The 26,048-nt window shown below is 48.1% G+C and overlaps 1 protein-coding gene across 1 annotated transcript; it reads left to right on the top strand.

Moving 5' to 3' along the window:
- Positions 1-1,944: 1,944 nt before the first annotated feature.
- LOC119332012 lies at positions 1,945-4,611 on the top strand. The gene is made up of 2 exons (XM_037605191.1): positions 1,945-2,287; positions 3,479-4,611. Exon 2 carries the CDS (start codon positions 3,514-3,516, stop codon positions 4,375-4,377), a length of 864 nt encoding a protein of 287 aa, XP_037461088.1. The 5' UTR covers positions 1,945-2,287; positions 3,479-3,513; the 3' UTR covers positions 4,378-4,611.
- The last annotated feature ends 21,437 nt before the right edge of the window (positions 4,612-26,048 follow it).

Here is a 26,048-nt window from a genome sequence, read left to right as displayed (position 1 = left end):
TACTCCTGAATTGCTGCTCTTAGTTCAATGACAGACAAGAACACCATGCCTATGTGAAAATTGACTTCTTTCATGTTCTCAGGCCTCCACCTTTTCAACTTCACTTTCTTTTTCATTTTTTTCCTTCCTTGTGCATCTACTACTTCCACTTCCTCTGCTGAATCACTATCTTCAAGCTCTGAACCTTGTAGCTCCTGCAGTTCATCTGTATCATAGTCACTGTCCTGCTCCCATTCAGATTTCTTCTTTTTTTTCTTCTCAAATTTTTCATCAACCCATTCTTCATATAGATCATCATCATCTTTGCCTACTTCATTGTCAGAGTCTACCCAGTCTGAATCCCATTCACTGTCATCACTATCACTGTCATTGTCATTTTCATTGGGGATTTCTTCTTCTACCACAAGTTTCCTCCTGCTTCTTCTAAGCTCATGTCCAACATTTAGTCCCACTGGTGGAACACTGCTACTCCCTTCATTGCTGCTGCCTGCATGACATTGGTTCAGTCTGCCTTTGTGAGCTTTCACCTTAAACCTGGGACTTCGTCTTATTCCACTGCTAAACCCATGAGATTTAGGGCTTAGTACAAGAGGTAGCTCAGGTGTACCACTAACATGAATATCATCCATTACATTGTCAAAGGCCATATCTTTGTGATCAACAAACAACTGAAACAACTGGAATTTTGGAACAACTGCTGTCATGTGCAAAGTGTCAGTGTCACAGTCCACAATCCGCAGTCCGTCGGCTAAATTCTTTCCAGGCAGTAACCAGTAAATAACATGCTTAGATTGGTCACTATATCCCAGTTGCTGCATAAAATCAGTGAGCCAGAGAGGAGACCATGTATCTACTTCGCAACCATCGAACAGAGCAACTTTACCATCGACATACGTCTTCGATCGGCCAAATCCGCAGAAAAATCCACCATAGTTGATTTCTACGGTAAAAACCTCCTCTTGTGCTCCTAGGTATCGAGGGATTCAGTCAAATACTACCATCGATTCGAGCTAAATCGAAATCCACGGAAAAAGAGGATCGAGGGTTAGGGTTATGGGCAACACACTGACCGTATCGTGGAGGAGGATCTCCAGGTCGCCGATGCACGGGCGCCATCCTAGCGGCGCCGCCGCCGGACAAGCGCCTACGATGGCCGCCTGCCTCTTCTCACCGGACCGCCGCCGTCTTTCTCCCCTGTTTCGCCAGAGCAGAGAGAGGTGGGGAAGAGGAGAGGAAAGGACTACGGCTGTGGAGAGATTAGGGTTGGGGGCTCTTTTGAAAAAATGCACGGCTGGTCGTTATCCCTCGTGGGCCCTCGAGTCGACGTGGCAGCGGTCAAAGCGCCACGCGAGCTGGTCAGCGGCGGACAGTCGAAATTAGGACCTCGGGTGAACAACTTAGAAAGATTTAGGACCCAGATGTGCATTTTGAAAGAATTAGGACCCAGTCGACACTTTTGGGAAAGAATTAGGACCGCGCTTGCATTTTACTCTTTATTTATCAAGTCTCTACCAAATTCTACATTAAAAAATATGTTCATGAAATTGGTATGCGACGACTTCGGAACTTACGGGTGTGAGGGGGGAAGTCTCTTTTTGAGATATCCTTACACATTAAGCTATTTCTTTTTGTAAGTTTATGTTTCAGGTTCTCATCAAAGATTTTATGAAAAACTTTTGGAGGAGAATCCGTTTAAGATGATAGGGCTACATGAACGATCGAATGATGATTCTACATGGTCAACCGCAGATTAAAGGGTATGTTATGATTAATTACAAGCATGTAATTAGGGGAAAATCTTGTCTTCCCCAAACGGCGTGTGGTTACACCCGGCAACAGACGCCTCACTCTCATGTCTGATCTCTCTCCGGAACCGTAGATACCGGATTGTATGCTCTTTTATATTTAAGTAAAAGAAATTGATCAATCGGATCTGGGGTGCTGGACGGAACGCTCGACGGCTGCAACCTGCAAGTCTCTTCTGCTAGCTCTTCCTCGCGGGACTGCGCCACCAGCACCAAGCTCACTCTACTGTCAACGAAGAGAAAAGGGTCACGCCTCAGTGCCTCACGCGTCACGCTCCCCCGCTGCCCCGCCTCTGCTCCGCCGTGCCGCCGCGCCGCCCTAGCATCTTGCTGCGTCGCCGTCGCCCCCCGCCTCCGCGACGGCCCTGCTGGTCCAGCTCGTCGCTCGCCGGCGCGTTCCCCACCGGCTTGTCGCGTGGGCCCGCGCGGCTGCGCTGCTGCTGCTCGCAGTTCCGGCTGCTCCAGACAGCATCAGGAGCAAGGTGATTTCCTATGCTTGAATACCAGATCAAGGGATTTCATCTCCATTCCCCATCGAGACTAAGAGTTCAAATTCAATCTTACCTTATAAGTCTGCAATTAACCCAGATTCTGTTTTATAATTCGTCACGGGTACATTTTGCTTGCTCCAATCCTGGCTCCGCCGCTGTCCACACGATCTGCTGTGCCGACGGCGACGGGGCAAAAGAAGCCACGGCGAGCAGATTGTTTTCTCCCTGTTTGTTGGTGAAGAACCCTGGCTTGTTTGGGGATTATTTCTGTTGCTGTGGCTGAGGAAATCAGCTCACAAAGACTACGAACTAGAGCAAGCAAATAACAGTTAAATAAAAGACATGAAGTTCATCTACGCGATCGTTGACCAAGAAGAAATGAATGCAAACGAGTTTGATTTGAGTTGGCCCCCATTGGATTTTTTGCACGGGTGGTATTAGAGATTAACTTTTGAAAGATATTTGTGGTTTTAACTGAATTCCCCGTCCCATCATTTAGTCGCTGCCTGTCGATGCTCCTGATCTTGTGGGTGTTAGTGATTCATTGATTCCCCTACATAGTACGGCTACACGATAATACCAGTTGCTACTTGCTCCAATTTCCAATTTGACCTTGGCTGGTTGCCTTCTGAATTACTGAATTATAGTTCGGCCACAATTTGACATTTCCGTTGATCTTTTGTTGTAAGAAATGCAGACCCCTTGCCTGGGGGAGGATAAGTTTTTTGCAAAATCAAGTACTCCCTCCGTCCCAAAATAAGTGTCGCCGATTTAGTACCACTTTACTTGATTAATATATTTGGTACCTCTTTTAAGCTGCAGAAACTGATCGGGTATTTTGTTTTTGTGATGGATACCCTCTTATTTTGTAATCTGGATGAAATTGTAGGTGACTCATTCCTGGGCAGGTGCTGCTTGTTGCATAATATGTTACACTCTTTATTTTTTTTACCTCATAATATGTTACACTCTTGCTTTCACTACGTTCTTCTCTCTCTATCATATACAGCATGCTGTTTCGTAAGGTAATATGTTGCACATATTATTATACCAAAGTCTTGATATACACCTTTTGTAATTGCATGTATTTCACTTTTTTCGCGAGATGTATTTCACATTTCAACAATGTACAATATATGGAAATATAAATGCTCAATTGCTGTTTCTTTTGCCTTATTGCAGTAAATGAGATTATGAGTTCCATTGAAAGGTAGTTCATGAACACAGTGCTAACCATGTCTGGTATCGATGGTGAGGAACCGCATTCAGAGGTTCATCAGTTTATGAACAGAGCAGTAGCTATGTCAGATATGGATGTTCAGGAACCACTTTCAGAGGTTTCCATTGATCCATCACGGCCAGTGAATATAGTTGATGAGGACGATGATTGGGTTATAGTCAAGAAACAGCGGATCACCATATTGATCCCTCCACTATCACCTGCGGCTGCAAGCCCTCAAGCTGGCACACCCATAGTAAGTTCTAGACAGGTTAGCCTACCAAGAATGAGCAGGAGAAACTGCAATGCTGCCACAAAGAAGCATCCAAAATATTTTTCTACGAAGAAATCTTTGGAGGGCCTTGGCGTCGACGCCAGCATCAAGAAATCTCGAACCTGCCCTTCTGAAAGAATTGTTCATCAAGATGATGCAAAGATGAGGGGAGAATCGTCACGAAGTGCTGCTGCCCTTGTTGTAAAGTCTGAGTGGACTAAACATGCAGATCATGCTGTTGAAGGACTGTCCCATAAAGCCACTGAGAAAGCAACAAGTCCACTCAGAAACATGTATGATCCTGGGATGCCAATTATTTCTTCAAATGTCACAAATAAGGTACTGCGAGCACGACTTCTTCAGAGACGGGTTGCTCGGTTCGGTGGGCTGAGGAATTGGCTTTTGACTTGCGGTCTTGGATGGTTTGTCAAAAAATTGGACAGTGAAGGTATTGGGATGTATCAGATGGTCTCCCTTACAATGAACCAGCTGAAAGAGATGGGCCTTATTGCCGTAGGACCACGGAGAAAACTAATCCATGCTATTGACAGTGTCTGCAAGCCCGGTCAGTTTGAGATGTTTTCTTGATCTCAAGTGTGTTTCAGTTTGTTAGATGTTTTTATGGTAGCCAGTTGAGTGACTACAGCCGTATGCATATCTATGGAGTGGTTTGATGTTCTGTTGTAACTTAGAACAGAAAATGCAACTAATGCTATAAAAGCTTTAAGTAGAAAATTAGAAGACAACAGTCGGACCTGCTCTGTGAGATATCCATTGTAATAAGCCTTTAAAAGTGCAAACTGACTTGGGTTATATTATATATATACATGACACTAATAATCTAACGATATTTAGATCATAGTGTACTCTCTGATCTAAGAATCAGTGGCTAAAGCGTAGGTGTATGCATGTGAGGCCTGCGCGCCAGAGTGACTGAGTGAGTGATGTGTGTGTGTTTAAAACGCAGGTAGAGCTGTACTCTGGTTATCGTTGATGAATGCAAACGTCTGTAGCTCGCCTACCTCGCTCATCTGTCCCTCAAGTCTCTCTGCTCTGCGAACTGTTAAAAAAAAGTCTATGCTCATCCCCAGTTCTCTCTGCTCTAATGGCCGTATGCATCGTTCTGATGTAGAGGCCAGGGGTTTTTCTTCTTTTCAAAAAAAATTAAAAAAAAATCCCCAGTTCTGTCAAAATCCGCAAATCCTACCGAGAACCCTACATTGGGGCCTCACGATTGGGATCTAGAGCCTAGGTTGCATCCGCCTACGCACGTTGAACCCGGATCCGACCGTAAAATTCCACTGCGATGGGTGCAATCGGTAATATTTCGTGCAAAATCACTAGCTAGGTTGGCTGCATGGGACCGTCTAAGGCCTCCGCGCATACCCAATTGGTAATCACCGCAATAGGGCACGGCAATGAATGCGGCGGCCGACCCGTCCACGGCGACCGGCGTCACCATGGAGACCGGCATGCCGTCCGCGACCCGGCCATCACAAGTGACAAGTCGAGGTACCCCGCCTCGCCAACAACAAGTCTTCGTTGCCGGAGACACCGGAGGAACCACAGGCGGCCGTGGGCCGCGTCACAACATCGGGTTAACCGTTTGAACAGAGTGATCCGCGTGCAGAGGTGGCACACGACACGACACGAGCTTCCTCCTAGGGATCGACGCCGGGGAGTTGGTACCAGATCGCGACTGGGAGTGCGCCGTCAAGCCGGGCAAGCATGACTTTTCTCGCTTCTCCGGGCACCAACCCCTGTCTCTGGATCGACTTGGCCATCACCTACTTTGACATGTATCAGGAGGTACCTCTCTGTATCAGGCAAGCGCTCAAAAGTCGTCGTCATCGTGAGTGGCCTTGGGATGATTTCGCTCTGGAATTTGAGTTGGAATTTGGGCATGAAGAATACGGCAGTCATATGACAGGGCTGCTGCAGCCTGCAACTGCAACTGCAACTGAAGCAAATTGGCAGAGTTTCCTAATATCGTTTGGCTTTCGAAGCAGCGACGTATAATTTGATTGCCTTGGATACTTATCTCAACAGAAAATTCTTTGTGTCCAAATTTCTGTTCGTTCTAAAAGATTGCAGTCTCCAGCTAGTGTTACTCGAGGTGTGATTCTGGCAAGAGTTTGGGAATAAGAAGTGGAGCTTAATCGTCCTCGCCCAAGAGCTGTAGTGCAACATCGAGCAGGGTATCCACCTGTTGCTCCAAATCTGTAAACCCAGCTGCATGGGAAAACCCTGACGACTATGGCAGAAACTGGAACATCAATGCAAGAAACCAATGCAGCTATTGACCATTCAATTGGGTGAACATGGGAGAATTCTGACAGAGGAAGCAGTGCAAGCATTGGAACTGTTGTCTGAACCTGAAGTGGTCGAGTGATGTCAACTTTCCCTGAATGTTTGTTTCTGGAGTTAAAACAAGTGACACCGTTCGTCTCCTAGTTCTAGTTGGAAATCAACTTATGTTCACTCTAGTGGATTCTGGAAGCAATTATAGGCTATAGCTTTGTGGACGAAAACTTTGCTCCCCGCGCTGCTTTAAACTGTGTGTTGGCACTGACAGTCAAAGTTACAGTGGTTAATGGACAGCAGATGCAGTCTCAACAGTTAGTTCCAGCTCTGTCATGGTTGCACATTCCAAACTACTATGCGTGTACTACAGCTAGGAGCGTATGTTACAGTCTCTGTAATTTCTGCACAATGGCACCCTAGTAACCTTGCAGGGGATTCATTCTCCAATGTCGGCGACTTTGCAATCCATTTATTTGTAACAGTTGGATAATGTGATCCAGGCAATGACGTATGGGCCATGGAGATTGTTGACTATACTCTAGATGCATCTGATATTCATACTTCAGAACGGGCATGTGAAGTAATTGTCCTGCTTGAGCAGTTCAGTGACATTTTCGACGCTTCCACTAAATTATCGCCCCGTCGTGTTTCTGATCACGCATTCACCATGGAGCCAGGACACGGACCACTGATGATCTGCAAGTGCACAGAGTACAATTGTATCTTTTTTCAAGTAAGGGTATCAATCCCACACGAAGCACATGAAATGTTATTTGCCTCTTGTAGAGGTTTACAGAGACGTACGTGCACGTTAATTACAGTCCAAAGCAAAGTCGAAATAGAGATCAGAAGTGTTGCAAATGATTGGCGACTGAAACTAATATGCAAGCGTGTAGCATCCTAAAATTCTAAATTTTGGAATGTTAATTATTTAAATAGGATCAATTAAAACTTGTGTGTGTTGTTTGAGACTAGGATTTGAAACTTTTGGTGTTAAAATGAATATTCAAATGAGAGAGTAAAAGGACTTTCTCGAATGTTCATTTGTATCTTATTTTTAGTTTTGAGAATATTAAAAGTTATTTAAACTTAGATGCGAGAGAGGATGACATGAATTTCTCAAATAGAAAAAATGGAGAAGAATGAATATTATTTATTTGAATTTCAATATTTGAGACGATGCCAACTCAAAAATAAAATCACAAGAGAGAAGGTAATGTGACTCCTTCAATATAGATGGGTTGGGAAATGTTTAAAATATATTGGATATTTTATTTGGAGTTCAAAAACTATTTTGGGAATTGTTTATAAGCCCTACATTTATTTTAGGAAACATTTCTAAAGCCCATAATAAAGTTTATAAAATTATTTATGTATTGTTTCATAAATATTTAGGATAGAATTTTTTTTTAGCTCTAGAATAGTATTTTGGAATTATAAGAATTTTATTATAATTTTCCAAATTTAAATGGTTTGCTTTTAGATGAAACCATTGTCAAAAGTAGAAAAATATTAAACAGTATAATTCCTAAGCCTATTCTACCGAGCTAGCCAGCGGCCCAGTTCCTAACCAGCGCTCTTGGCACCTCACCCCAACCGATGTATTATATTCTACTGGCCGCACCTCACCCCAACCGATGTATTATTCTACTGTCCAACACACATCTCCCGCACATCTTATTCTGCTCAAGAACACCTCAAACGAGCGCAAGGACCTTCGCCGGAGGCTCGTCGGTGACATTGATGCTCCAGCCACTTGTCACCACCGCAGGAGGATGCTCCTGTCGCCGAGAAGCGCACACATATACTCTGCATTCAAATATGCACCTCGTGGCTTTCAAAAAAAAAAATGCACCTCGTAGTGGTCTCTTCTGATCCCGGGGAGTTCCGGTCCGTTGCCATCATCAATGCTAGAAGCCACCGCCATCGTTTTTCTCCATTGCCAGTGAGCACGTCGCCGCCCCATAACCCTAGATGACGTGGAGCCCTCACAGCCATCCATCGTCACTTGATCCAACGGCTAGAACCCGCGATCCGCGTGAACCATTTTCGACGAATTAGTATGCACCAGTGACATTCCCAGAGCAGCCGCAACATCAGTTACAAATCGCTGCCACGACAGACTTTTTAACACCATTTGTCCAAATAGTGTTTAGGTTATTACTCTTGATCTACTCATCCAAATTCAATTTCACTTTTTTCTTATGTGTCCATTTTTTTTGAAACTAAGGCAAAAGGCTTGCCATTTTCATTGAATAAGAAGAAGGTTTAAGAGTCTTGGCCAAAAGACCAGATTACAAGCATCACTCTCGCGGCATTATATTACACAAATATTTCGCCCCGGCAAGGCACCACAGCGAAGCTTCCGCTTTGACGCGAGCCACAAGCACCCCGACCGGAATTGCCGTGCTGCGGAACACACGTGCATTTCGCTCTTTCCAAATTTCCCAAGAGATAAGAAGCATAAGGGAAAGAAGTGCCCTTCGAGATTGTGACCTCCCGGAAGCTATGTTGCGCCACCACTCCTTGACTGAAACCATGCCTCCCCAATCCGTAGGATGGACATCATGTAAACCGAGCCATGCTTTGATCATTCCCCAAACTCTAACCGTGTAACGACATTGGAAGAGAAGGTGAGCTGCTGATTCTGGCGTTTGTTTGCATAGCGGGCAAAGGTTACAGTTGGGCCAACCCCTACGCTGAAGCCGGTCTGCCGTCCAAATCCTATTGTTGATGGCCAACCAAGCAAAAAATTTGCATTTGGGAGGAGCCCAGTTCTTCCAGACCAAAAAAGGCATATCTGAGTCGATAGGGCCAAGAAATTGTGCACGGTATGCCGTCGCCGCTGAATATTGGTCATCATTGGTGAGCTTCCAGGAAATTGAATCAGCCACGCCGGGGTTGAGGTGAATGTGTGATAGCTCACTCCAAAGGTTGACGAACTCGGCTATGTGGTTTACATCAAGGTTCCCACCAATGTCCACTCTGGAGACCGATGTGTTATTATGTAAGGCCTTCTGGACAGTGCATTTTTTTCTTGCAGAGATCGCAAAAATATTTGGCGCGATGTCTTTGGGTCTCATACCATTCAGCCAAGCAGACTCCCAAAACGAAGCCCTTATCCCATCTCCAATCAGAACCTTGGTGGCAGCAGCAAATATGTCTTTATCTTTGTCATCACACAGGGTCCCCAAGTTTACCCAAGGCTTACTTGGATCCGTCCAAGCTCCCCACAACCACCAGATGTGAAGGGCAGTAGCAAATTTTTCCAAGTTGAGAATACCTAGGCCACCATGCATTTTAGATTTGCACACTTGCTCCCAGTTGATTTTGCATTTTTCACCAGAAACCTTGTCACAACCAGCCCAGAGATATGCACACCGCAGGGAGTCGATCTTTTTCATGACCTCCACAGGGAGGTTTAGCACCGTCAAGTAATATATAGCAATCGCTGTTACAACCGACTTGATAAGCACAACCCTTCCAGGCGATGCGACGTGTTTTCCCATCCAAGGCGTAAGTTGAGCTGCAATCTTATCCTCGAGGGGTTGGAAGTGGATTCTATTTAATCTTTTGATCGACAACGGCAGACCCAGGTATTTCATAGGGAAAGATGATCGGTTGGCCGGGAAGAAGAGGAGGATATCATTCAGATCCAAGTTGTCACATCGGATTGGGGCCACTAGGCTTTTCGAGCAGTTGGTATGCAGGCCTGTAATCTCTCCAAAGTGGGCCAGCGTGTCCACAAAGAACTTGACTTCGGTTTTGATGGGAGCAAGAAAAACAACCGCGTCATCCGCGTAGAGGGACGCCCTGATCGTCATAGCGTTACCACCAAGAGGGTGCAACATTCCTTGGGCAGTAGCCTTCCTGAGAATATGGTGTAGAGGATCGATCACCAGGACGAAAAGGAGGGGGGATAGAGGATCTCCTTGCCTCAAGCCCTTCCCAAGCTTAATAGGGTTGCCCGGAATACCGTTGAGCAAGACTCGCGAAGATGCCGAAGCCAAGATAGTCGAAACCCAACCACGAAAGCGCGGAGGAACTCCAAGGTGTTTGAGAAGGTCGAGGAGGTAGTCCCAGCGAACAGAGTCGACGACCTTCTTGATGTCAAGCTTGAAAAGTAACGTTGGTGTTTTGTTTCGGTGGAAACGCCTCGCAAGATCGCGCACATACATGAAGTTATCATGTATACATTGTCATTTGATGAAAGCACTCTGCGCCTGTGAAACAAGGTCGTTCATGTGTGGGGAGAGCCGGTTGGACATCACTTTGGCAATAATTTTCGCGATAGCATGTATGAGACTGATGGGTCGAAAGTCTGATATATCTTCAGCCCCATCTTTCTTAGGAATGAGTGCGATATCCGCGGAATTGAGCCAATGGAAATGGGTGGCATGCAAGTCAGAGAAGCGACAAATGGCCAACATGAGATCTCCCTTGATAATGTTCCAGCATGCTTTAAAGAAAGCACCGGTGAAGCCATCCGGGCCCGGGGCTTTGTCAGAAGGTAAGGCAAAAACCGCAGCCTTGACCTCCTCCTCGGTGATGGATGCATCCAACTCCTGAAGGTCACAATTTGGAGTTGGAATGATCCCCCAATTAATGTCAATGCTACATGTGGGACCTTTTTTAGCGATGTTCTTGAAATGGCTATGAATCACTTGCTCCTTCTGGTTGTGTTCCGTGATCCAGCCAGAATTATGCTTGAGACGATGTATGAAGTTTTTTCTCCTCCTATGGTTCACCCGGAGATGGAAGTAACGGGTGTTAGCATCACCCTCCTTCAAATTGGTGATTCTGGAATTTTGCCTCTTCCTAGATTTCTCAAGCACAGCCCACGCGATGATCTTTCTCTTTAGTCTTTTCCGAAGATCGTATTCCTGCTGGGAAAGCTCTCTTTGATCCATAGCCAGATCAAGATGCAGAATAACTTCAAGCGCCATATGTAATTGGATCTTAACTTTGGCGAAAAGGGACTTGCTCCAGGAGCGTAATCTTTGGCTAGTAGTTTTGAGCTTATGAAACAGCCTCTGGTATGGCTCGGAATGTGTTGATTCTTCGTCCCAAGCATCCTTGACCGTCTTTTGGAAACCCGGCATCTTGGTCCAATGGTTCTCGAACCGGAAGGACTTCGGCCGCTTGGGACCACCCTCATTAGCGAGTAAAAGCGGGCAGTGGTCCGAAAGTGAGAAGGAGAGGGCATGAAGAATGTGATTGGCAAATTCGATGTCCCAGTCCTCATTGCAAAAAAACTGTCCAGTTTACTGAGCGTTGGTTGTTTCTTTCATTGCTCCATGTGAATCTTCGATTCTGTAGATGGATCTCCTTGAGCTCGCAATAGTTTAAGGTGTTGCGAAACCTAACTAGGCGACTACGGTCCACATTGGTGCTGTTTTTATCTCGAGCCCAGTATATTTGGTTGAAGTCATCGTTAACCAGCCACTTTGGTCCTGGCAATGGTTTCTGAGATGACAGCTCCAGGAAAAAAGCATCTTTGTGAATGCTTCTAGTTGGCCCGTAGACAGTGGTAAGCTTGAAAGATTTGTTATCTAAAGAATTCTTGATTGCAACAAACGCCGAGAGAAAATATGATCCGAGCTGGACGTTGGATATATCAATCACCGCTTCATCCCACAACAGCAAGATGCCTCCCTTAGTACCATCAGCAGGCTTGTAGGCGAAATTCTTCAGACGTTGGCCACCAAGATAAGTAGCGGTAAAAGGATCAAACACTTGGAGCTTAGTTTCCTATAGGCAGACCAGATGACAGGAAGATGCAGCAATTGTTTCGTGGACAGTGGCTCTATGCTCAGGACAGTTTAATCCATGGACATTCCAGCACAAAGTAGAGATGTTTTGTTCTAACATTGGTTCACCAAAGATACATCAGGATTACAAATGGGAAACAAACAAAACAACATCCACATAATCATAGGTCTCGCCAGGACCAGGGGCAGTAGCATGTCATAGCATCTACAAACAGGCGTACAACTAACAATGATTTGGTGTACTATCATCAGGAACTGAACTACAACAGAGAGCAAGCTGCAGGATCAGACACCCGTGGAGGCAGCCTCACCCAGCTCTGGACCTCCTTCTCCACCATGCTGCACCAGGGCCTCCTCCACCGCTGAAGACAGGTCGCAGTCCAGCTGGAAGAGCACGCGGAGGGCCGCAACAGCGATATCTGGCAGCTGACCTTGGAACATCTGGGCGAATTTAGCAATCGCCGCTTCTGTAACCTGCTCGCCCTCAGCCACAATGTTCATGCGGCGACAAAGTAGTTGTTCAGCAAGCTTCGCTATGGGCATCTTCCTCTTCTTGGCTCGGAGACGAGGGCTCTGTCGTGGCAACTGGAAGCTGGTCACCCCGGCCAGCGTCTTCCGTCGAGCTGCTGGAGGCCTGGGCGGCGTCGAACGTGGTGACGGGAGCAGCGCCGGCATGTACGAGATGAAGATGGGTGTTGCAGGCTCTGGAGATGCATTGGTAGCAGGCGCAGTAGTCAAAGCTTCATCAGTGTGATCTTCATTCCCCTCATCTCGAGTAGGAGTTGCAGTAGCAAGGACAAGCTCCGGCGTGGGGATGGCAGGGTCTTCTGGTTCCGTTCCCAAGCGTGGTGGGGTGGGAGTAGCCAGAACGAACTCTGGCGTGGAGATCACTGCATCTGGAGCCATCTCTGGCAGCGTCGCCTGAAGCTGAGTCGAGTCCAGCACCACTTGGGCATGTGTGGACTCCTTGTTGGGGGCGTGGCGTTCTTCCATCATAAGAGATGGCTGGACTTTGGTGACCATGCGAGCCACACCACAAAGCCAACCCAAGGCTGAACCAGACGGGGCAAGCTCAATGATGTCGCTCAAAGTGGTGCGAGGAGAAGGCGGCAGCGAGCGTCCATGAGCCGAATGATCCCGTGAGCCGCCTCCAGAGCGGCGTCGACCATCGCGGCCACGGTCACCGCCACGCTCCTCGCGACGTGAACCATGGCGATCATCTTTAGTCCGGCGTTCCGGAGCGCAGGAGCGGCTCCGGAAGATACGATCACGCCATGAGGAACGCGGCCGGTCGTTGTCGCGGCCCCGCTGGTCATCCCTGTCGTGGTCGTCATCGCGGCGGTGCCGGTCGTCGTCATCCCGATGTCGAGGTGGAGGTTCACGCCTGTCTCGAACCCTGGACTCGCCGTCCACCACACCATATCTCCAGGTGAAGGGGTCAGTGTGCGGGCGACGCGGAATGTTGCCGGCCACGTCTGGTGTGTAGTCCTCTAGCTTGTCCAGAAGAATGATAGCTCGATGCCGGATGCCCTGATGCCCAACAGCCATGGACGGAGCACCACCCATCCCCATGGCCACGCGGGGGGCAATGGTAACTTGCTGCACCTTGGGGATGGCCGAGGGGTTCTCAGACCACGCCCAAAGCATGAAGCTTGATGTATCTTCGCGACGGAGAGTGGCGATGTCGAAATAATGGACAAAAGAGTTCGGACCGAGGACCTGCGCTGCCACGGAGTCACACCAAGCATTGAGGGGGATTCCTTTGATGCAGAGGTGGACGTGGTAATCTGCACGCACCACATCAGAGTGCGCGTCTAAGCGACAGTTGGCGGAGTGGATGTCGAGGCCGTTGTGCCGGAATCTGCCTGACGTCGTGACCTTGTCGCGTTGGTGCTGATAGTCGAAGAGGGCGAAGAAATCTTCGGGATAGTGCGACACCACCTTGACATCTTACACGCCGAACTCCACATCGAGGGCCTCCTTGATCTCAGCAGCGCTCACCACCGGCCTGTTCCCACCAAGCCACAAGAAGGCACCCAGGGAAGCAAGGCTGGCGGTGTTGGCCTCCATCTCCAGCGTGGAGACGATGACCATGCTCCCCTCCTCAGGCCGCAGTGAAGGGTTGCCAACGCGGGGCGTCTAACGCGGCATGGCGCACACCACAGCCGATGGAGAGGACAGGCCGAAGAAGCAGCAGCAGGGGATGATGCAGGGGATGATGCAGGGGACGCGGATGAGGAGGAGGGAGCAGCAGTAGAAGCTTGAGACAGCGACGGGAGGGACCGAGGGGAGGGGGGTCGGAAGTTGGTGCAGCCCCTCGCCCTGTGTCCAACCTGATGGCAGTGCCGGCAGGTAAACGGATTCCTGCAGCTCGCCTTGCAATGGCCTTTGAGCAAACAGCGGTGGCACTCTCTGTCTTGGATCTTAACGAACTCACTCTGTCTCCTTGGTGGGGAATAAGAAGCCGTGACCCGACGCCTTGAATGAGGGTGGTTAGGTCGCTCTTTACGCCACCAATGAGCCGGCCGCACCAAATGCCATTGATGCTCCTGAGCATCCGCGGCGGGGGTAGAGTGTCTTGATTCCCGAGCAGCCGGCGCTGGGCTCAAGGGAGAGCTCGTCGAGTCCCATCGAGCCTTTGCCTTGAATGAGGTTGCAGACGCGGATTTGAGGCATGGGCGGTGAGCTCCTTGAATGGGCGGAGGTGGCGTGTCTTGCAGAAGATTCGCATTGATGGCGAAGCAGACTTTGCGCTGCACACCGGCGGCGACCGCAGCAGCCATAGTTGGAGAGTGAGTGGCTTGGGGATTCAGATCTGGGGAGCTTGACGCCAGCTGGGGAAAGAGCTCGGCCACCAGATCCAGCCTTCTGAACTGCGGCGAAGGGAACCCCGGAGGGAACCGCGGTGACGACGAGGAGGCGCTTGGGGGCGAGATATGGGCAGCGGCAGCCTGAGCGGTGGCTGCGGGCGCCGGAGCGGCGCGCCGCGGGAGTGTGGGCGTTGGCATGAGTATTTTTGGTGGTCGGCAGTAGCTCGTGGATTGGGTGCCTGGGGCTTGACGTCTTATGTGTCCATATTTACCATGGAAATCCAGTAGCATCATTAGTTTCAAATTTTGAACTTTTCAATTTGAGCGATTCAAATTTGAATTCAAACCTCCTTTTTGATCATATCTTACAAACCGTAGCACATTCTCAATTGATTCTTTTTGCACCTAAACACTTGTGTCATATACTTTCTATTCATATCTAATATACTCCAATTGAAATGTTTTGACCATTCTAAATTGAAATTAATTAAAACTTCATGTCACTATAACTTGAGTTGTAGTGTTCCTTTCCAATCAATTCTTTTTGCAACGAATACATATGTTCTATACGATCTATTACACAACTTGTACGTTGTTTTCCAAATACTTTTGACCATGTTTCATACTATCTCCAATATAAGCTTATATAGCAACAGTTCATTATCCATTGACTCTTTTGAGTTGATTCCTTTACGTGACACTTTATAGCACATCGAGACCCATATCATATATTATAAGCCTATATATATATATGATGTTTTGTAACCTTGCCATATTGTTTTATTTCTCATTTGATTCTTCTTTATGGCATGGTTGTTTATTTGGATTATTTTGTTTATGATAGATTGCTCGGAGCGTGACGAATATAATTGTCAAGATTGTGAGTGCGACCATATTCATCAAATATACGAGGCAAGTTACACCTTGGTCATATTTCATCCTATTATTTTTCTGTGCATGTAGTTCTATATCACATTACTATATTATGCACGTGTAGGAATATGATGGTGGTATGTTATTGCAATTAAGATTTAGCTTAGTATAGCCTTGTAGATCGTGGTAGTTGTATTCTTGCTATGCTATGTAGACGGGGATTGGTTCATGTATGCTTACGTGAGAATCATATAATGACTTGACTAGAAACTAAAGATAGAATTCACCTCTGGTGGAAGTGGTATTGCTGGGTGGGTCCAAGAATATCATGGTTTCTATCCTTTGAATGTAAGTGAAATGCCGACCAGGTTCAAAAAGACCAGACAGACTTAGTGACTAGTAGCTTCCATGTACAAGCACCAACTATATGGGCTCTAGCTTAGTTGAGTAGATTGTGGAAGCCTCGCCTAGGCAAAGCTACCAGATGTAGATTTTGAGTAGGTGTATGGGCTTCCAGTGGGTGGAGGGGACTGTTTTTGAAAAACTTCATCTCAATCTTCGGGTTGAGTCTAGTGAGTAAAGTCTGCAAATCTCTGCAGAGTGTAAAAACAAATCATTGATTAGCCATGTTCCCGGTTACGGAAGAATTTGAGCAGCTAGACCATTACAATTGTTGGATGATCTTGATAGATGAATCACCATAATAAAATTTGAGTGGGAACCTTAATGATGGGAATAGATTGGAATTTGGGTGCCCAAATCAACCATATATATTAATTGTACCTAGGTTCGGGCCCTCTGGGCCATCGGAGGTTGGAATCTCTTCTGTGATTTCTTACAGCCACACAGATGGCTTGTGTAGGACCTCTAGGAATGTCTCAGTTGGGATTAGTTCCTGAGCTGTCCCCATGCATGCCAAGTTGTTGGCTGACACGTTGTCAGTATGCTTAATGTGGTGAAGTTCGATGCCATCAATTTTTCCTTCCAGCTCGCGGACAACACCACACTATGGGACCATATTTGGGTATTTGGTGTTGAACCTCTTCATCGTTTACTGAACGACAAGGTCAGAATCGTAGCGGTAAATGAGGATCTAGATTCCCGTGGAGGCCGCAATGCAGAGCCCGTGAAGGAGGGTTTCATATTCTTCCACATTGCTGGAGTTGGGAATTGTATCTATATGACTAATTCATCCTATCACTGCATGGTGAGATGAGGACAACGCCCGGCCCCAGTCCTTGGATGGTCATAGAGCCATCAAAATACATAAGGTAGTACTTGACGTCAACATTTGTGGCATCTATCGGGCTTCGTTCCACTCGACGATGAAGTCGGTGATGGCCCGATACTTGACGGGCGAGCAAGGCTTGTATGTGATCTCGAAGGGTAGGAGCTCGATCGACCATTTGGCCATGCGTCCTATCGCATCTTTGTTGTGATGATTTTCGATAGCGGGGATCACTAACAACCATAATGGGATTCGCCTGGAAGTAGTGACATAGCTTGTGGGCCACCATGAACACGCTATACATGATCTTCTGATAATGTAGGTGGCAGGTCTTACATGGGGTCAGAACTTTGCTAACGTAGTATATGGGATGTTGAACCCACTACGCCTTATATACACTAACCACATGTGTGGTGGCCGATATGTATAGTAGCAACGGCTCTGACTGCGCTAGGAGGTCAGTAGTGGGTTATATTGCAAGATGCGCTTGAGGTCGGCGAATGCGGCCTTTGCTTCGTCGCTCTACTAGAACTTTTCATTCTTCTGTAGGAAGCAGTAAAGCGGAAGCGCGTTCTCCCTGAGCGGGGATATGAAGTGGCTGGGGGTTGTGATGCACCCCGGCGAGCTTCTAGACTTCCCAGATCTTTTCTAGGGGCTTCAAGTTGATGATGTCTTGGATCTTCTCTAGCTTCAATGCCCTCCCTAAGAGACGATGAATCCAAGGAACTATCCAGCGGGCACCCCAAAATGCATTTTTTAGGGTTCAACTTCATGCTGAAACGACGCGGGATGGTGAAGGTCTGCTCGAGGTTGAACAAAAGGCTAGAGTTGTGCCTTGACTTAATGACTACACCGTCGACATATGGCTCGAGGTTGATGTTGATCTGGCCGTGTAGGCACTTCTACATGGTCCTTTGATATGTTGCCCTGGCATTCTTGATCCTGGAGGGCATGGTGATGTAGCAAAAGACCCAAAGGTGTAATGAAGGAGGTCTTCTGGTTTATTCCTTCATGTGTATTCGGTGGTAGCCGGAATAAGAGTCTAGGAAGCACATGCGACCGTAGCCTGGAGTTGAATCTATGACCCAGCTGATGCGAGGCAAAGGGAATGGGTCCTTTGAGCACGCTTGGTTTAGGTCGGTGTAGTCAACGCACATGCGCCAGGACATGTTCTTTTTTGCGTACCATGACAGGGTTGGCAAGCCACCCTAGTCGTGCAACTTCTCTAATGAACCCGACAGCTAGGAACTGAGTGATCTCTCCACTGACATCCCGTCGTTTCTCTGTGGTGAAGCGGTAGAGGGCTAGTTTGACTGGTCTGGTGTCCTTCCAAATGTCTAGGAGTGATGTGCACTGTAGCCAGTCCTATCTGCAAGGTTCCAAGCAAAGATGTCTCATTTGGCTTCGGAGGAATTGTAGGAGCTCCACCTCCTACTCTTCTAATAGGTTTCCTCCGATGATCACCGTTTTCTTCAGGTTCTCTGGGTGCACTTAATTTTTTTTGGTTTTCTTTGTCGGTTGGAACTTTAGACCTGGCCTAGCTTGGCTGAGAGTGTTGTTGTGGACATGTTGACTGACTTCTTGACGTGCTCAAGCTCCATTGAGGCTAGTGCTGCCTCGACGAGCTCCACGTAGGCGACCTCTGCTTCGAGCGACCTCTTAAAGCTAAAGTGGATTGTGATCGTGACATTGGGACCCAACATCTTGAGCTAGAGGTCGCATAGGAGGGTAGTGCCATAAACTTGACCTAGGTTGGCATGCCAAGGGTGCACTGTAGCCGGTTCGGAATGGGGCGCCCTCAAACTGGATCGTTTCGATCTGAAATTTTCCTCATCCTCGAATACAACCTCTAGATCGAGCAGTCCAAGGGAGCCGTACCGGCCCGCCCGGCACGAAGCCGTGGAAACTGGTGTGCAAGGGCTATAGGCTTGATTGGAATATGTCCAATAATTCCAACAATTTGCGCCCGCCACTAGTAACCAGTTCCGGAGTAGTGATTAGGTATATTTTTTTTCTTTTGTGTATGTTGAATTGAATACTTGAACTTATGCAGTTTAAAACAAGTTTCATGTTTGGAATAGAGGATGAAGAAATATTTTCATGTTTTGATGTCTTGAAGGTGTTGGTTCAATGATTAACTATCTCACTTGATGTTATGGGAGACTCACATGAATCAAACCATCAATTTTGTATTTTTACCAAAAAAGGCTTTCGCCCCGCTTTATAGGTAAAGCAAACCACCAGAGCCACACAGTACAACAAGGTTCACCCACATACACACACACAGAGTACCACTACACAGAGTACAAACGGTTCTGCTGAGGGCACAACTCAACAAGCCCTGGAAATAAAAGGAGGCGGGTCAACCGTAGTGTCCGAAATAGCAACAAAGGATCTAATCCGGCTCTGGAGGTGGCGGAGGGAGTGGCGGCGCCAAGCGGAGAGCCATGGAGCGAAGGTCGGTGATGGCATTGCGATCTTGGTGATGGCTAAGAGGCCGCCAAAGCTGCAAGAAGCCACACATTTTGAACACAACGTCAGTAGCACGTCGAAGGGGGACCCGTTGAATGACAAGCTTATTTCGCACAGTCCACAGCGTCCAGGCGAGCACCCCAATGAGCAGCCACCTAATGTGGCGGCCTGTCAAGGGGGAGGTCTGAACCTCAGAGAGGAGATCAAGGGAGTTAGTGTGACACCAGTTGCCACCAATGACCTCTCGGAGGTAGCCCCAAAGAAACTGGGCGGACACGCACGAGAAGAAGATGTGATTCGAGGTTTCCACCGTCCCACATAGGGGGCAGATACCATCACCGGGACCCTGGCGCTTCAGGACCTCCACGCCCGAGGGGAGCCGGCCACAGATCCATTGCCACATGAAGATTCTAATTTTGAGGGGCACGCGAATAGACCATATAGAATCAAGGACAGCCGGTCCGGGAGAGGGAGCGATGGCGCGGTATAGAGACTTCATGGAGAAGCGGCCAGAGGGCTCAAGATTCTAGGACAGGCGGTCGTCGTGGTGCTGCGACAAGTCCGGCTCATGGAGAGCAACATCATCAAGGAGCTCATGCCAAGCGGCAACCTCCGGTGGCCCAAATGGCCTCCGGAACGTGAGGCGCCCTAAGTCGATAAGGGCCGACTCGACGGAGATCCTATGTTCGACCTCTATGGAAAATAGTGTTGGGGAACGTAGTAATTTCAAAAAATTTCCTACGCACACGCAAGATCATGGTGATGCATAGCAACGAGAGGGGAGAGTGTGATCTACGTACCCTTGTAGACCGACAGCGGAAGTGTTAGCACAACGCGGTTGATGTAGTCGTACGTCTTCACGGCCCGACCGATCAAGCACCGAAACTACAGCACGTCCGAGTTTTAGCACACGTTCAGCTTGATGACGATCCCCGGACTCTGATCTAGCAAAGTGTCGGGGAAGAGTTCTGTCAGCACGATGGCGTGGTGACGATCTTGATGTACTATCGTCACAGGGCTTCGCCTAAGCACCGCTACAATATTATCGAGGATTATGGTGGAAGGGGGCACCGCACACGGCTAAGAATATGATCACGTGGATCAACTTGTGTGTCGAGGGGTGCCGCCTGCCCCCGTATATAAAGGATCAAGGGGAGGAGGCCGGCCAGCCCCTATGGCGCGCCAAGGAGGAGTCCTCCTCCTAGTAGGAGTAGGACTCCTACTAGGAGGGGGAAAGAAGTGGGGAGGGAGAAGGAAAGGGGGGCGCCGCCCCCCCTCTCCTAGTCCAATTCGGACCAGGGGGGAGGAGGCGCGTGGCCCACCTTTGGCTGCCCCTCTCTCTCTCCACTAAGACCCATATGGCCCATTACTTCTCCCGGGGGGTTCCTGTAACCCTCCGGCTCTCCGGTTTTCTCTGAAATCACCCGGAACACTTCTGGTGTCCGAATATAGCCGTCCAATATATCAATCTTTATGTCTCGACCATTTCGAGACTCCTCGTCATGTCCGTGATCACATCCGGGACTCCTAACTAACTTCGGTACATCAAAACTCATAAACTCATAATATAACTGTCATCGAAACCTTAAGCATGCGGACCCTACGGGTTCGAGAACAATGTAGACATGACCGAGACACGTCTCCGGTCAATAACCAATAGCGGAACCTGGATGCTCATATTGTGTCACATCCCAAGTTCTGGTAATGCCTAGTGCTAACATATGGTGTTGCATCATGTCTACTTTACTCAGAAAATTTGAAATGGGGATGACAAGCCCTAGCACTAAATGAAATGCAATTAGGGTCAAAATAAAAAAAAATCAATGAACCCAGAATACCCTTTAGAAAAGTTCATTATTTTTGATAAAGGTGAAAACCTCTGCCAAAAATGATTCACATATTTCTAGGTCATTCCTGGATTTTTGAATTAATTCATATTGTATTTGACTTTGGGCATTTAAATACTATAAATAAATTAAATGCTCAGATAATGCTAAAATTAAATGTGGGCCACTAGAATAATCTAGAGAGTGTCCACAAATTATTCCAGCATTTTTCAAAATGCTTTAGTATTTTTACTAAAGCCAAAACAGTAGCAGAAAAATAGAAAATGGAAGAAAAATAAAGAGAGAGAGAGAGAGAGAGAAGCCCACCTGGGCCTTACCTGGCGGCCCAAGTGGGCGGCCCGGCCCACCTGCCCCCCTCCTCTGTCGTCTTCCTCCTTGCCAGGAGGATGAGCGTGTGGCCGCGGCGCGCTGGCACGCACCTCGCCAGCTCCTGCTCGCCGTCGAGGGCCTGGACGCCTCCACGAGTGCCACGCCACCTCCCCGACCCCCCTCTCACCTCTCCCTCGCTCTCTGGACCTCCCTCCCCCTCGCTCCTCTGATTCCCCCCCCCATGGCCGAGCATGCCCATCGCTGCCGCTCGCTGTTGCCACGGCCACTGGCCCTCCCTCGCCCATCCAACGTGCTCTGGAGCTCCGCCTCATCTGCCTCTTCCTCCTCGACGATTCTCCCGGCCTCGGACGCGCTGCTTCATCGTCACCATCGCCGTTTCCGTCGCCGGCCACCGAAGCTCATCGCCGTCGATTCGGGAGCTACCAGACGTCCCCGACCTCGCCCTCGCGCTCATTGGACTCGCGGTGAGCTCCTCTACCGCCCCCCTACTCCCATGCCCACTAGCTCATCGTAGCACCCGTTCCCGTCGAGCCCGAGAGCTTGGTTCCGCCGGCCATGCCGCCACCGTGACCACAGCCGTGCAAGCTCGCAACCGAGCACTCCACCGCACTCGCTGCGTCCCCAGGAGCCCGCAGCACCCCTCCGCACCTCCTGCTGTGCCTCCTAGAGACGACCCCGAGCTCGCCCGAGCTCCGGCTGCCGCTAAAGCTCGTTGCCGGCCACTCTCCGGCCACTCCAGCACCATCCGCCACCACCACTAGAAGCGCCGCAATGCCAGGAACCCGTAGATCCCTCCCGCGCATCAAACCGTCGCCGGAGTAGCGATTCCGGCGTGCCTCCGTCGTCTATCGAGGTCGCCGGCGGCTGATCCCCGGCCGTGCCGACGTGGCGACATCATTAGTTGCTAATGAGCCCACTAATGACCCCTCTAGAGCCACTGACGTGTGGGACCCTGTGACTAATTAGGTTAGTCTAATTTTCTGTTAGGATTAGTACTAATACGTGTGGACCCCACGTGTCAGCTTTGACTTTGGTCAAGTCAACATTGACCGGGCCCACCTGTCAGTGACCCTGGCCAGCACCGTGTCACTAACCAGTGGGACCCACTGGTCAGTTTTGACCCAGAACAGCTCAGTTGACCTGCTGATGTCACACAGACGTCATGCTGACGCAATAAGTCATTTCTGATTAAAAATAATTCAGAAAATTCCAGAAAATAGTATAAACTTCTAAAATTCATAGAAATTCAACCGTAACTCCAAATGAAATAAATTATATATGAAAAATTATCAAAAAAATTCAAGGAATCATCTGTACCATTTTCATGCATGTCTGAACAATTTAACCTCACTGTTTAGACCAAAACATGATAATGCACTATTTGAATTCATAGTTTGAATTTGAATTTGAACCTAGTGTTCAAACCAACTCCATTTAACTTGTTGTTAGTTGCATTAGCTCAATCAACAGCATATTGCCATGTCATGATCATGCATCATATTGTTGCGTCGCATTGATTGTGTCCTTCCCTGTTTGCCGGTAACCGTCCCCTCTCAGACGACGATGTTCCCGACGACGTGATCGTTGACACCGATGAAGAACTATATTGTCTTCAGAAGTGCCAGGCAAGCACAACCCCCTTGTTCATTCCGATACAAGCCCACTTTCTCGCTCCTGCTCTCTTTTACTGCATTAGGACAACAACGATTCATCTGTTACTTGTTGCGGTAGTTGAACCCCTTATCCTCTGCATGGCCTGTCATTGCCACAGTAAATAGATGAAACCCACTAGCATGAGTAGGAGTTGTTTGAGCCCTGATGTGCCTACTCATTCATGCTTGTTTGTCATGCCTGCTACTGCTTAGAGTTGAGTCAGGTCTGATTCATCGGGGGTGAATTGGAACAGTGATGAACATGTCCTACTATGTGTGAACATGATTTGGTAAAGGTAGCGGTGAGAGGCCATGTAGGAGTACATGGTGGGTTGTCTCATTGCAGCCGTCCTGAGGAACTGAGTTCTGTGTCTGTGATCCATGAACAGCTACTACCACTCATTGGGATCCTTAATTGACCCTCTCAGCTTCTTAATCACCCTAGTACTCTGTCCAGGAGTTGCAACTAGTTTCTGGTGTTTGTAGGTTATGTGTTGGCGGCCGTGCGTAGCGCTGACCCTAGGGGTGGGCTATGTTGCGGTAGATACACCGTGGCACGGTGTACCGGGCGCCCGTTTGGTGTCTCGGGAACCCTGTTCACATTGTTCGAGGCCGTATGTGGAAACCTCGGTCGGACTCCCTGCGGATGGAACCTGGATAGGCGATAAACCTGGACTAGAGACTTAAGTGTTTAGGTAGGCCGTGGCCGACACCCTCGCCAGGCTTCCGCTTGAAGGTTGCCGAGATACATGACGTGTATATGGTGGTAAGTGGTGGGAGCGTGTGTGAAGAAGTACACCCCTGCAGGGTTATCATTATCTATTCGAATAGCCGGATTCCTCGGATATGGGAACTTGGACCCCTTGCATAGTTCATAGACAAGTGAAAGTGGATACTCTAAAACTCGCAAGATAAGTGTGAGTGATATGGATGGCCTTCTCGTAGGGAGACGGGAGCGGATCCATAGTGGTGTATTGAATGGTGAATATGTGGACTCGTGTGCGCCACCTCAAAAGAGTTGCTTGCAGTCGTAGTTCAGGTTAGCCACTGAGTCAAAGCTGGCTTGCTGCAGTTGAACTCCACCACCCCCCCTTGTTGATACCGATGCATATGTAGCTAGTTCTGATGTAAGTCTTGCTGAGTACCTTTGTACTCACATTTGCTTATTTTATGTTTTGCAGAGAGACGTCAGTCTCGCTAGTAGTTCCGCGTGGACTTTGATGTTTAGATTGATACCTCAGCTACGATCTTGTGCCCTTGGCAGGATCTGGTAGATAGTCAGGCTTCTCAGCCTTCTTCATTTGTAGTTGTCTGTACTCAGACAAGTTAAGCTTCCGCATGTGCTTGTTGCTTGTATGCTCTGTGTGTTGGGTCACCCATGTTTGTAATATCTCGCTCCTCGGAGCCTAATGAATAAATACTTGAGTTGTAGAGTTATGTTGTGATGCCATGTTGTATTTACACATATCGAGCATATTGTGTGTATGATTGAAATGCTTGGTATGTGTGGGATCCGACAATCTAGTTGTTTATCCTTGGCAGTCTCTCTTATGGGGAAATGTAGTCTAGTGCTTCCATGAGCCATAGTAGTCCGCTACAACCCGGTTCACCGGAGTCCTGTTAGCCCAGCACTACTGCTCAGGACACTTGACTGGCCGGCATGTGTTTCACTTCGTTCCTGTGTCTATCCCTTCGGGGAAACGTCACGCGGTGACATCCGGAGTCCTGCCTAGCCTGCTACAGCCCGGGTTCCCGGAGTCCTGTTAGCCCAGTGCTACAGCCTGGATTCACACGCTGCTGACCGACACGCTCGATGTGAATCATGTATGCCTGTCCCCATAGGTTAGTGCCGCTTTGGGTTCACGACTAGCCATGTCGGCCCGGGTTCTCTGTCATATGGATGCTAGCGACACTATCATATACATGAGCCAAAAGGCGCAAACGGTCCCGGGCCATGGTAAGGCGACACCCGTGGGATACCGTGCGTGAGGCCGCAAAGTGATATGAGGTGTTACCGGCTAGATCGATGTGACTTGGAATCGGGGTCCTGACATATTGGCTCCTACATATTCTACGAAGATCTTTATCGGTCAGACCGCATAACAACATACGTTGTTCCCTTTGTCATCGGTATGTTACTTGCCCGAGATTCGATCGTCGATATCTCAATACCTAGTTCAATCTCGTTACCGGCAAGTCTCTTTACTCGTTCCGTAATACATCATCTCGCAACTAACTCATTAGTTGCAATGCTTGCAAGGCTTATGTGATGTGCATTACCGAGAGGGCCCAGAGATACCTCTCCGACAATCGGAGTGACAAATCCTAATCTTGAAATACACCAACCCAACATGTACCTTTGGAGACACCTGTAGAGTACCTTTATAATCACCCATTTACGTTGTGACGTTTGGTAGCACACAAAGTGTTCCTCCGGCAAACGGGAGTTGCATAATCTCATAGTCATAGGAACATGTATAAGTTATGAAGAAAGCAATAGCAACATACTAAACGATCGGGTGCTAAGCTAATGGAATGGGTCATGTCAATCAGATCATTCACCTAATGATGTGATCCCGTTAATCAAATAACAACTCTTTGTTCATGGTTAGGAAACATAACCATCTTTGATTAACGAGCTAGTCAAGTAGAGGCATACTAGTGACACTCCGTTTGTCTATGTATTCACACATGTATTATGTTTCCGGTTAATACAATTCTAGCATGAATAATAAACATTTATCATGATATAAGGAAATAAATAATAACTTTTATTATTGCCTCTAGGGCATATTTCCTTCAGTCTCCCACTTGCACTAGAGTCAATAATCTAGATTACACAGTAATGATTCTAACACCCATGGAGCCTTGGTGCTGATCATGTTTTGCTCGTGGAAGAGGCTTAGTCAGCGGGTCTGCAACATTCAGATCCGTATGTATCTTGCAAATCTCTATGTCTCCCACCTGGACTA

Source organism: Triticum dicoccoides, chromosome 7A (genome assembly GCF_002162155.2).
Source record: "Triticum dicoccoides isolate Atlit2015 ecotype Zavitan chromosome 7A, WEW_v2.0, whole genome shotgun sequence".
Lineage (NCBI taxonomy): Eukaryota > Viridiplantae > Streptophyta > Magnoliopsida > Poales > Poaceae > Triticum > Triticum dicoccoides.
This window is presented reverse-complemented; position numbering and strand designations above follow the sequence as displayed.

What these genes read in the sequence shown, in the direction of transcription:
- LOC119332012 (XM_037605191.1), top strand. Translation starts at nt 3,514, where the DNA reads ATGAACACAGTGCTAACCATGTCTGGTATCGATGGTGAGGAACCGCAT.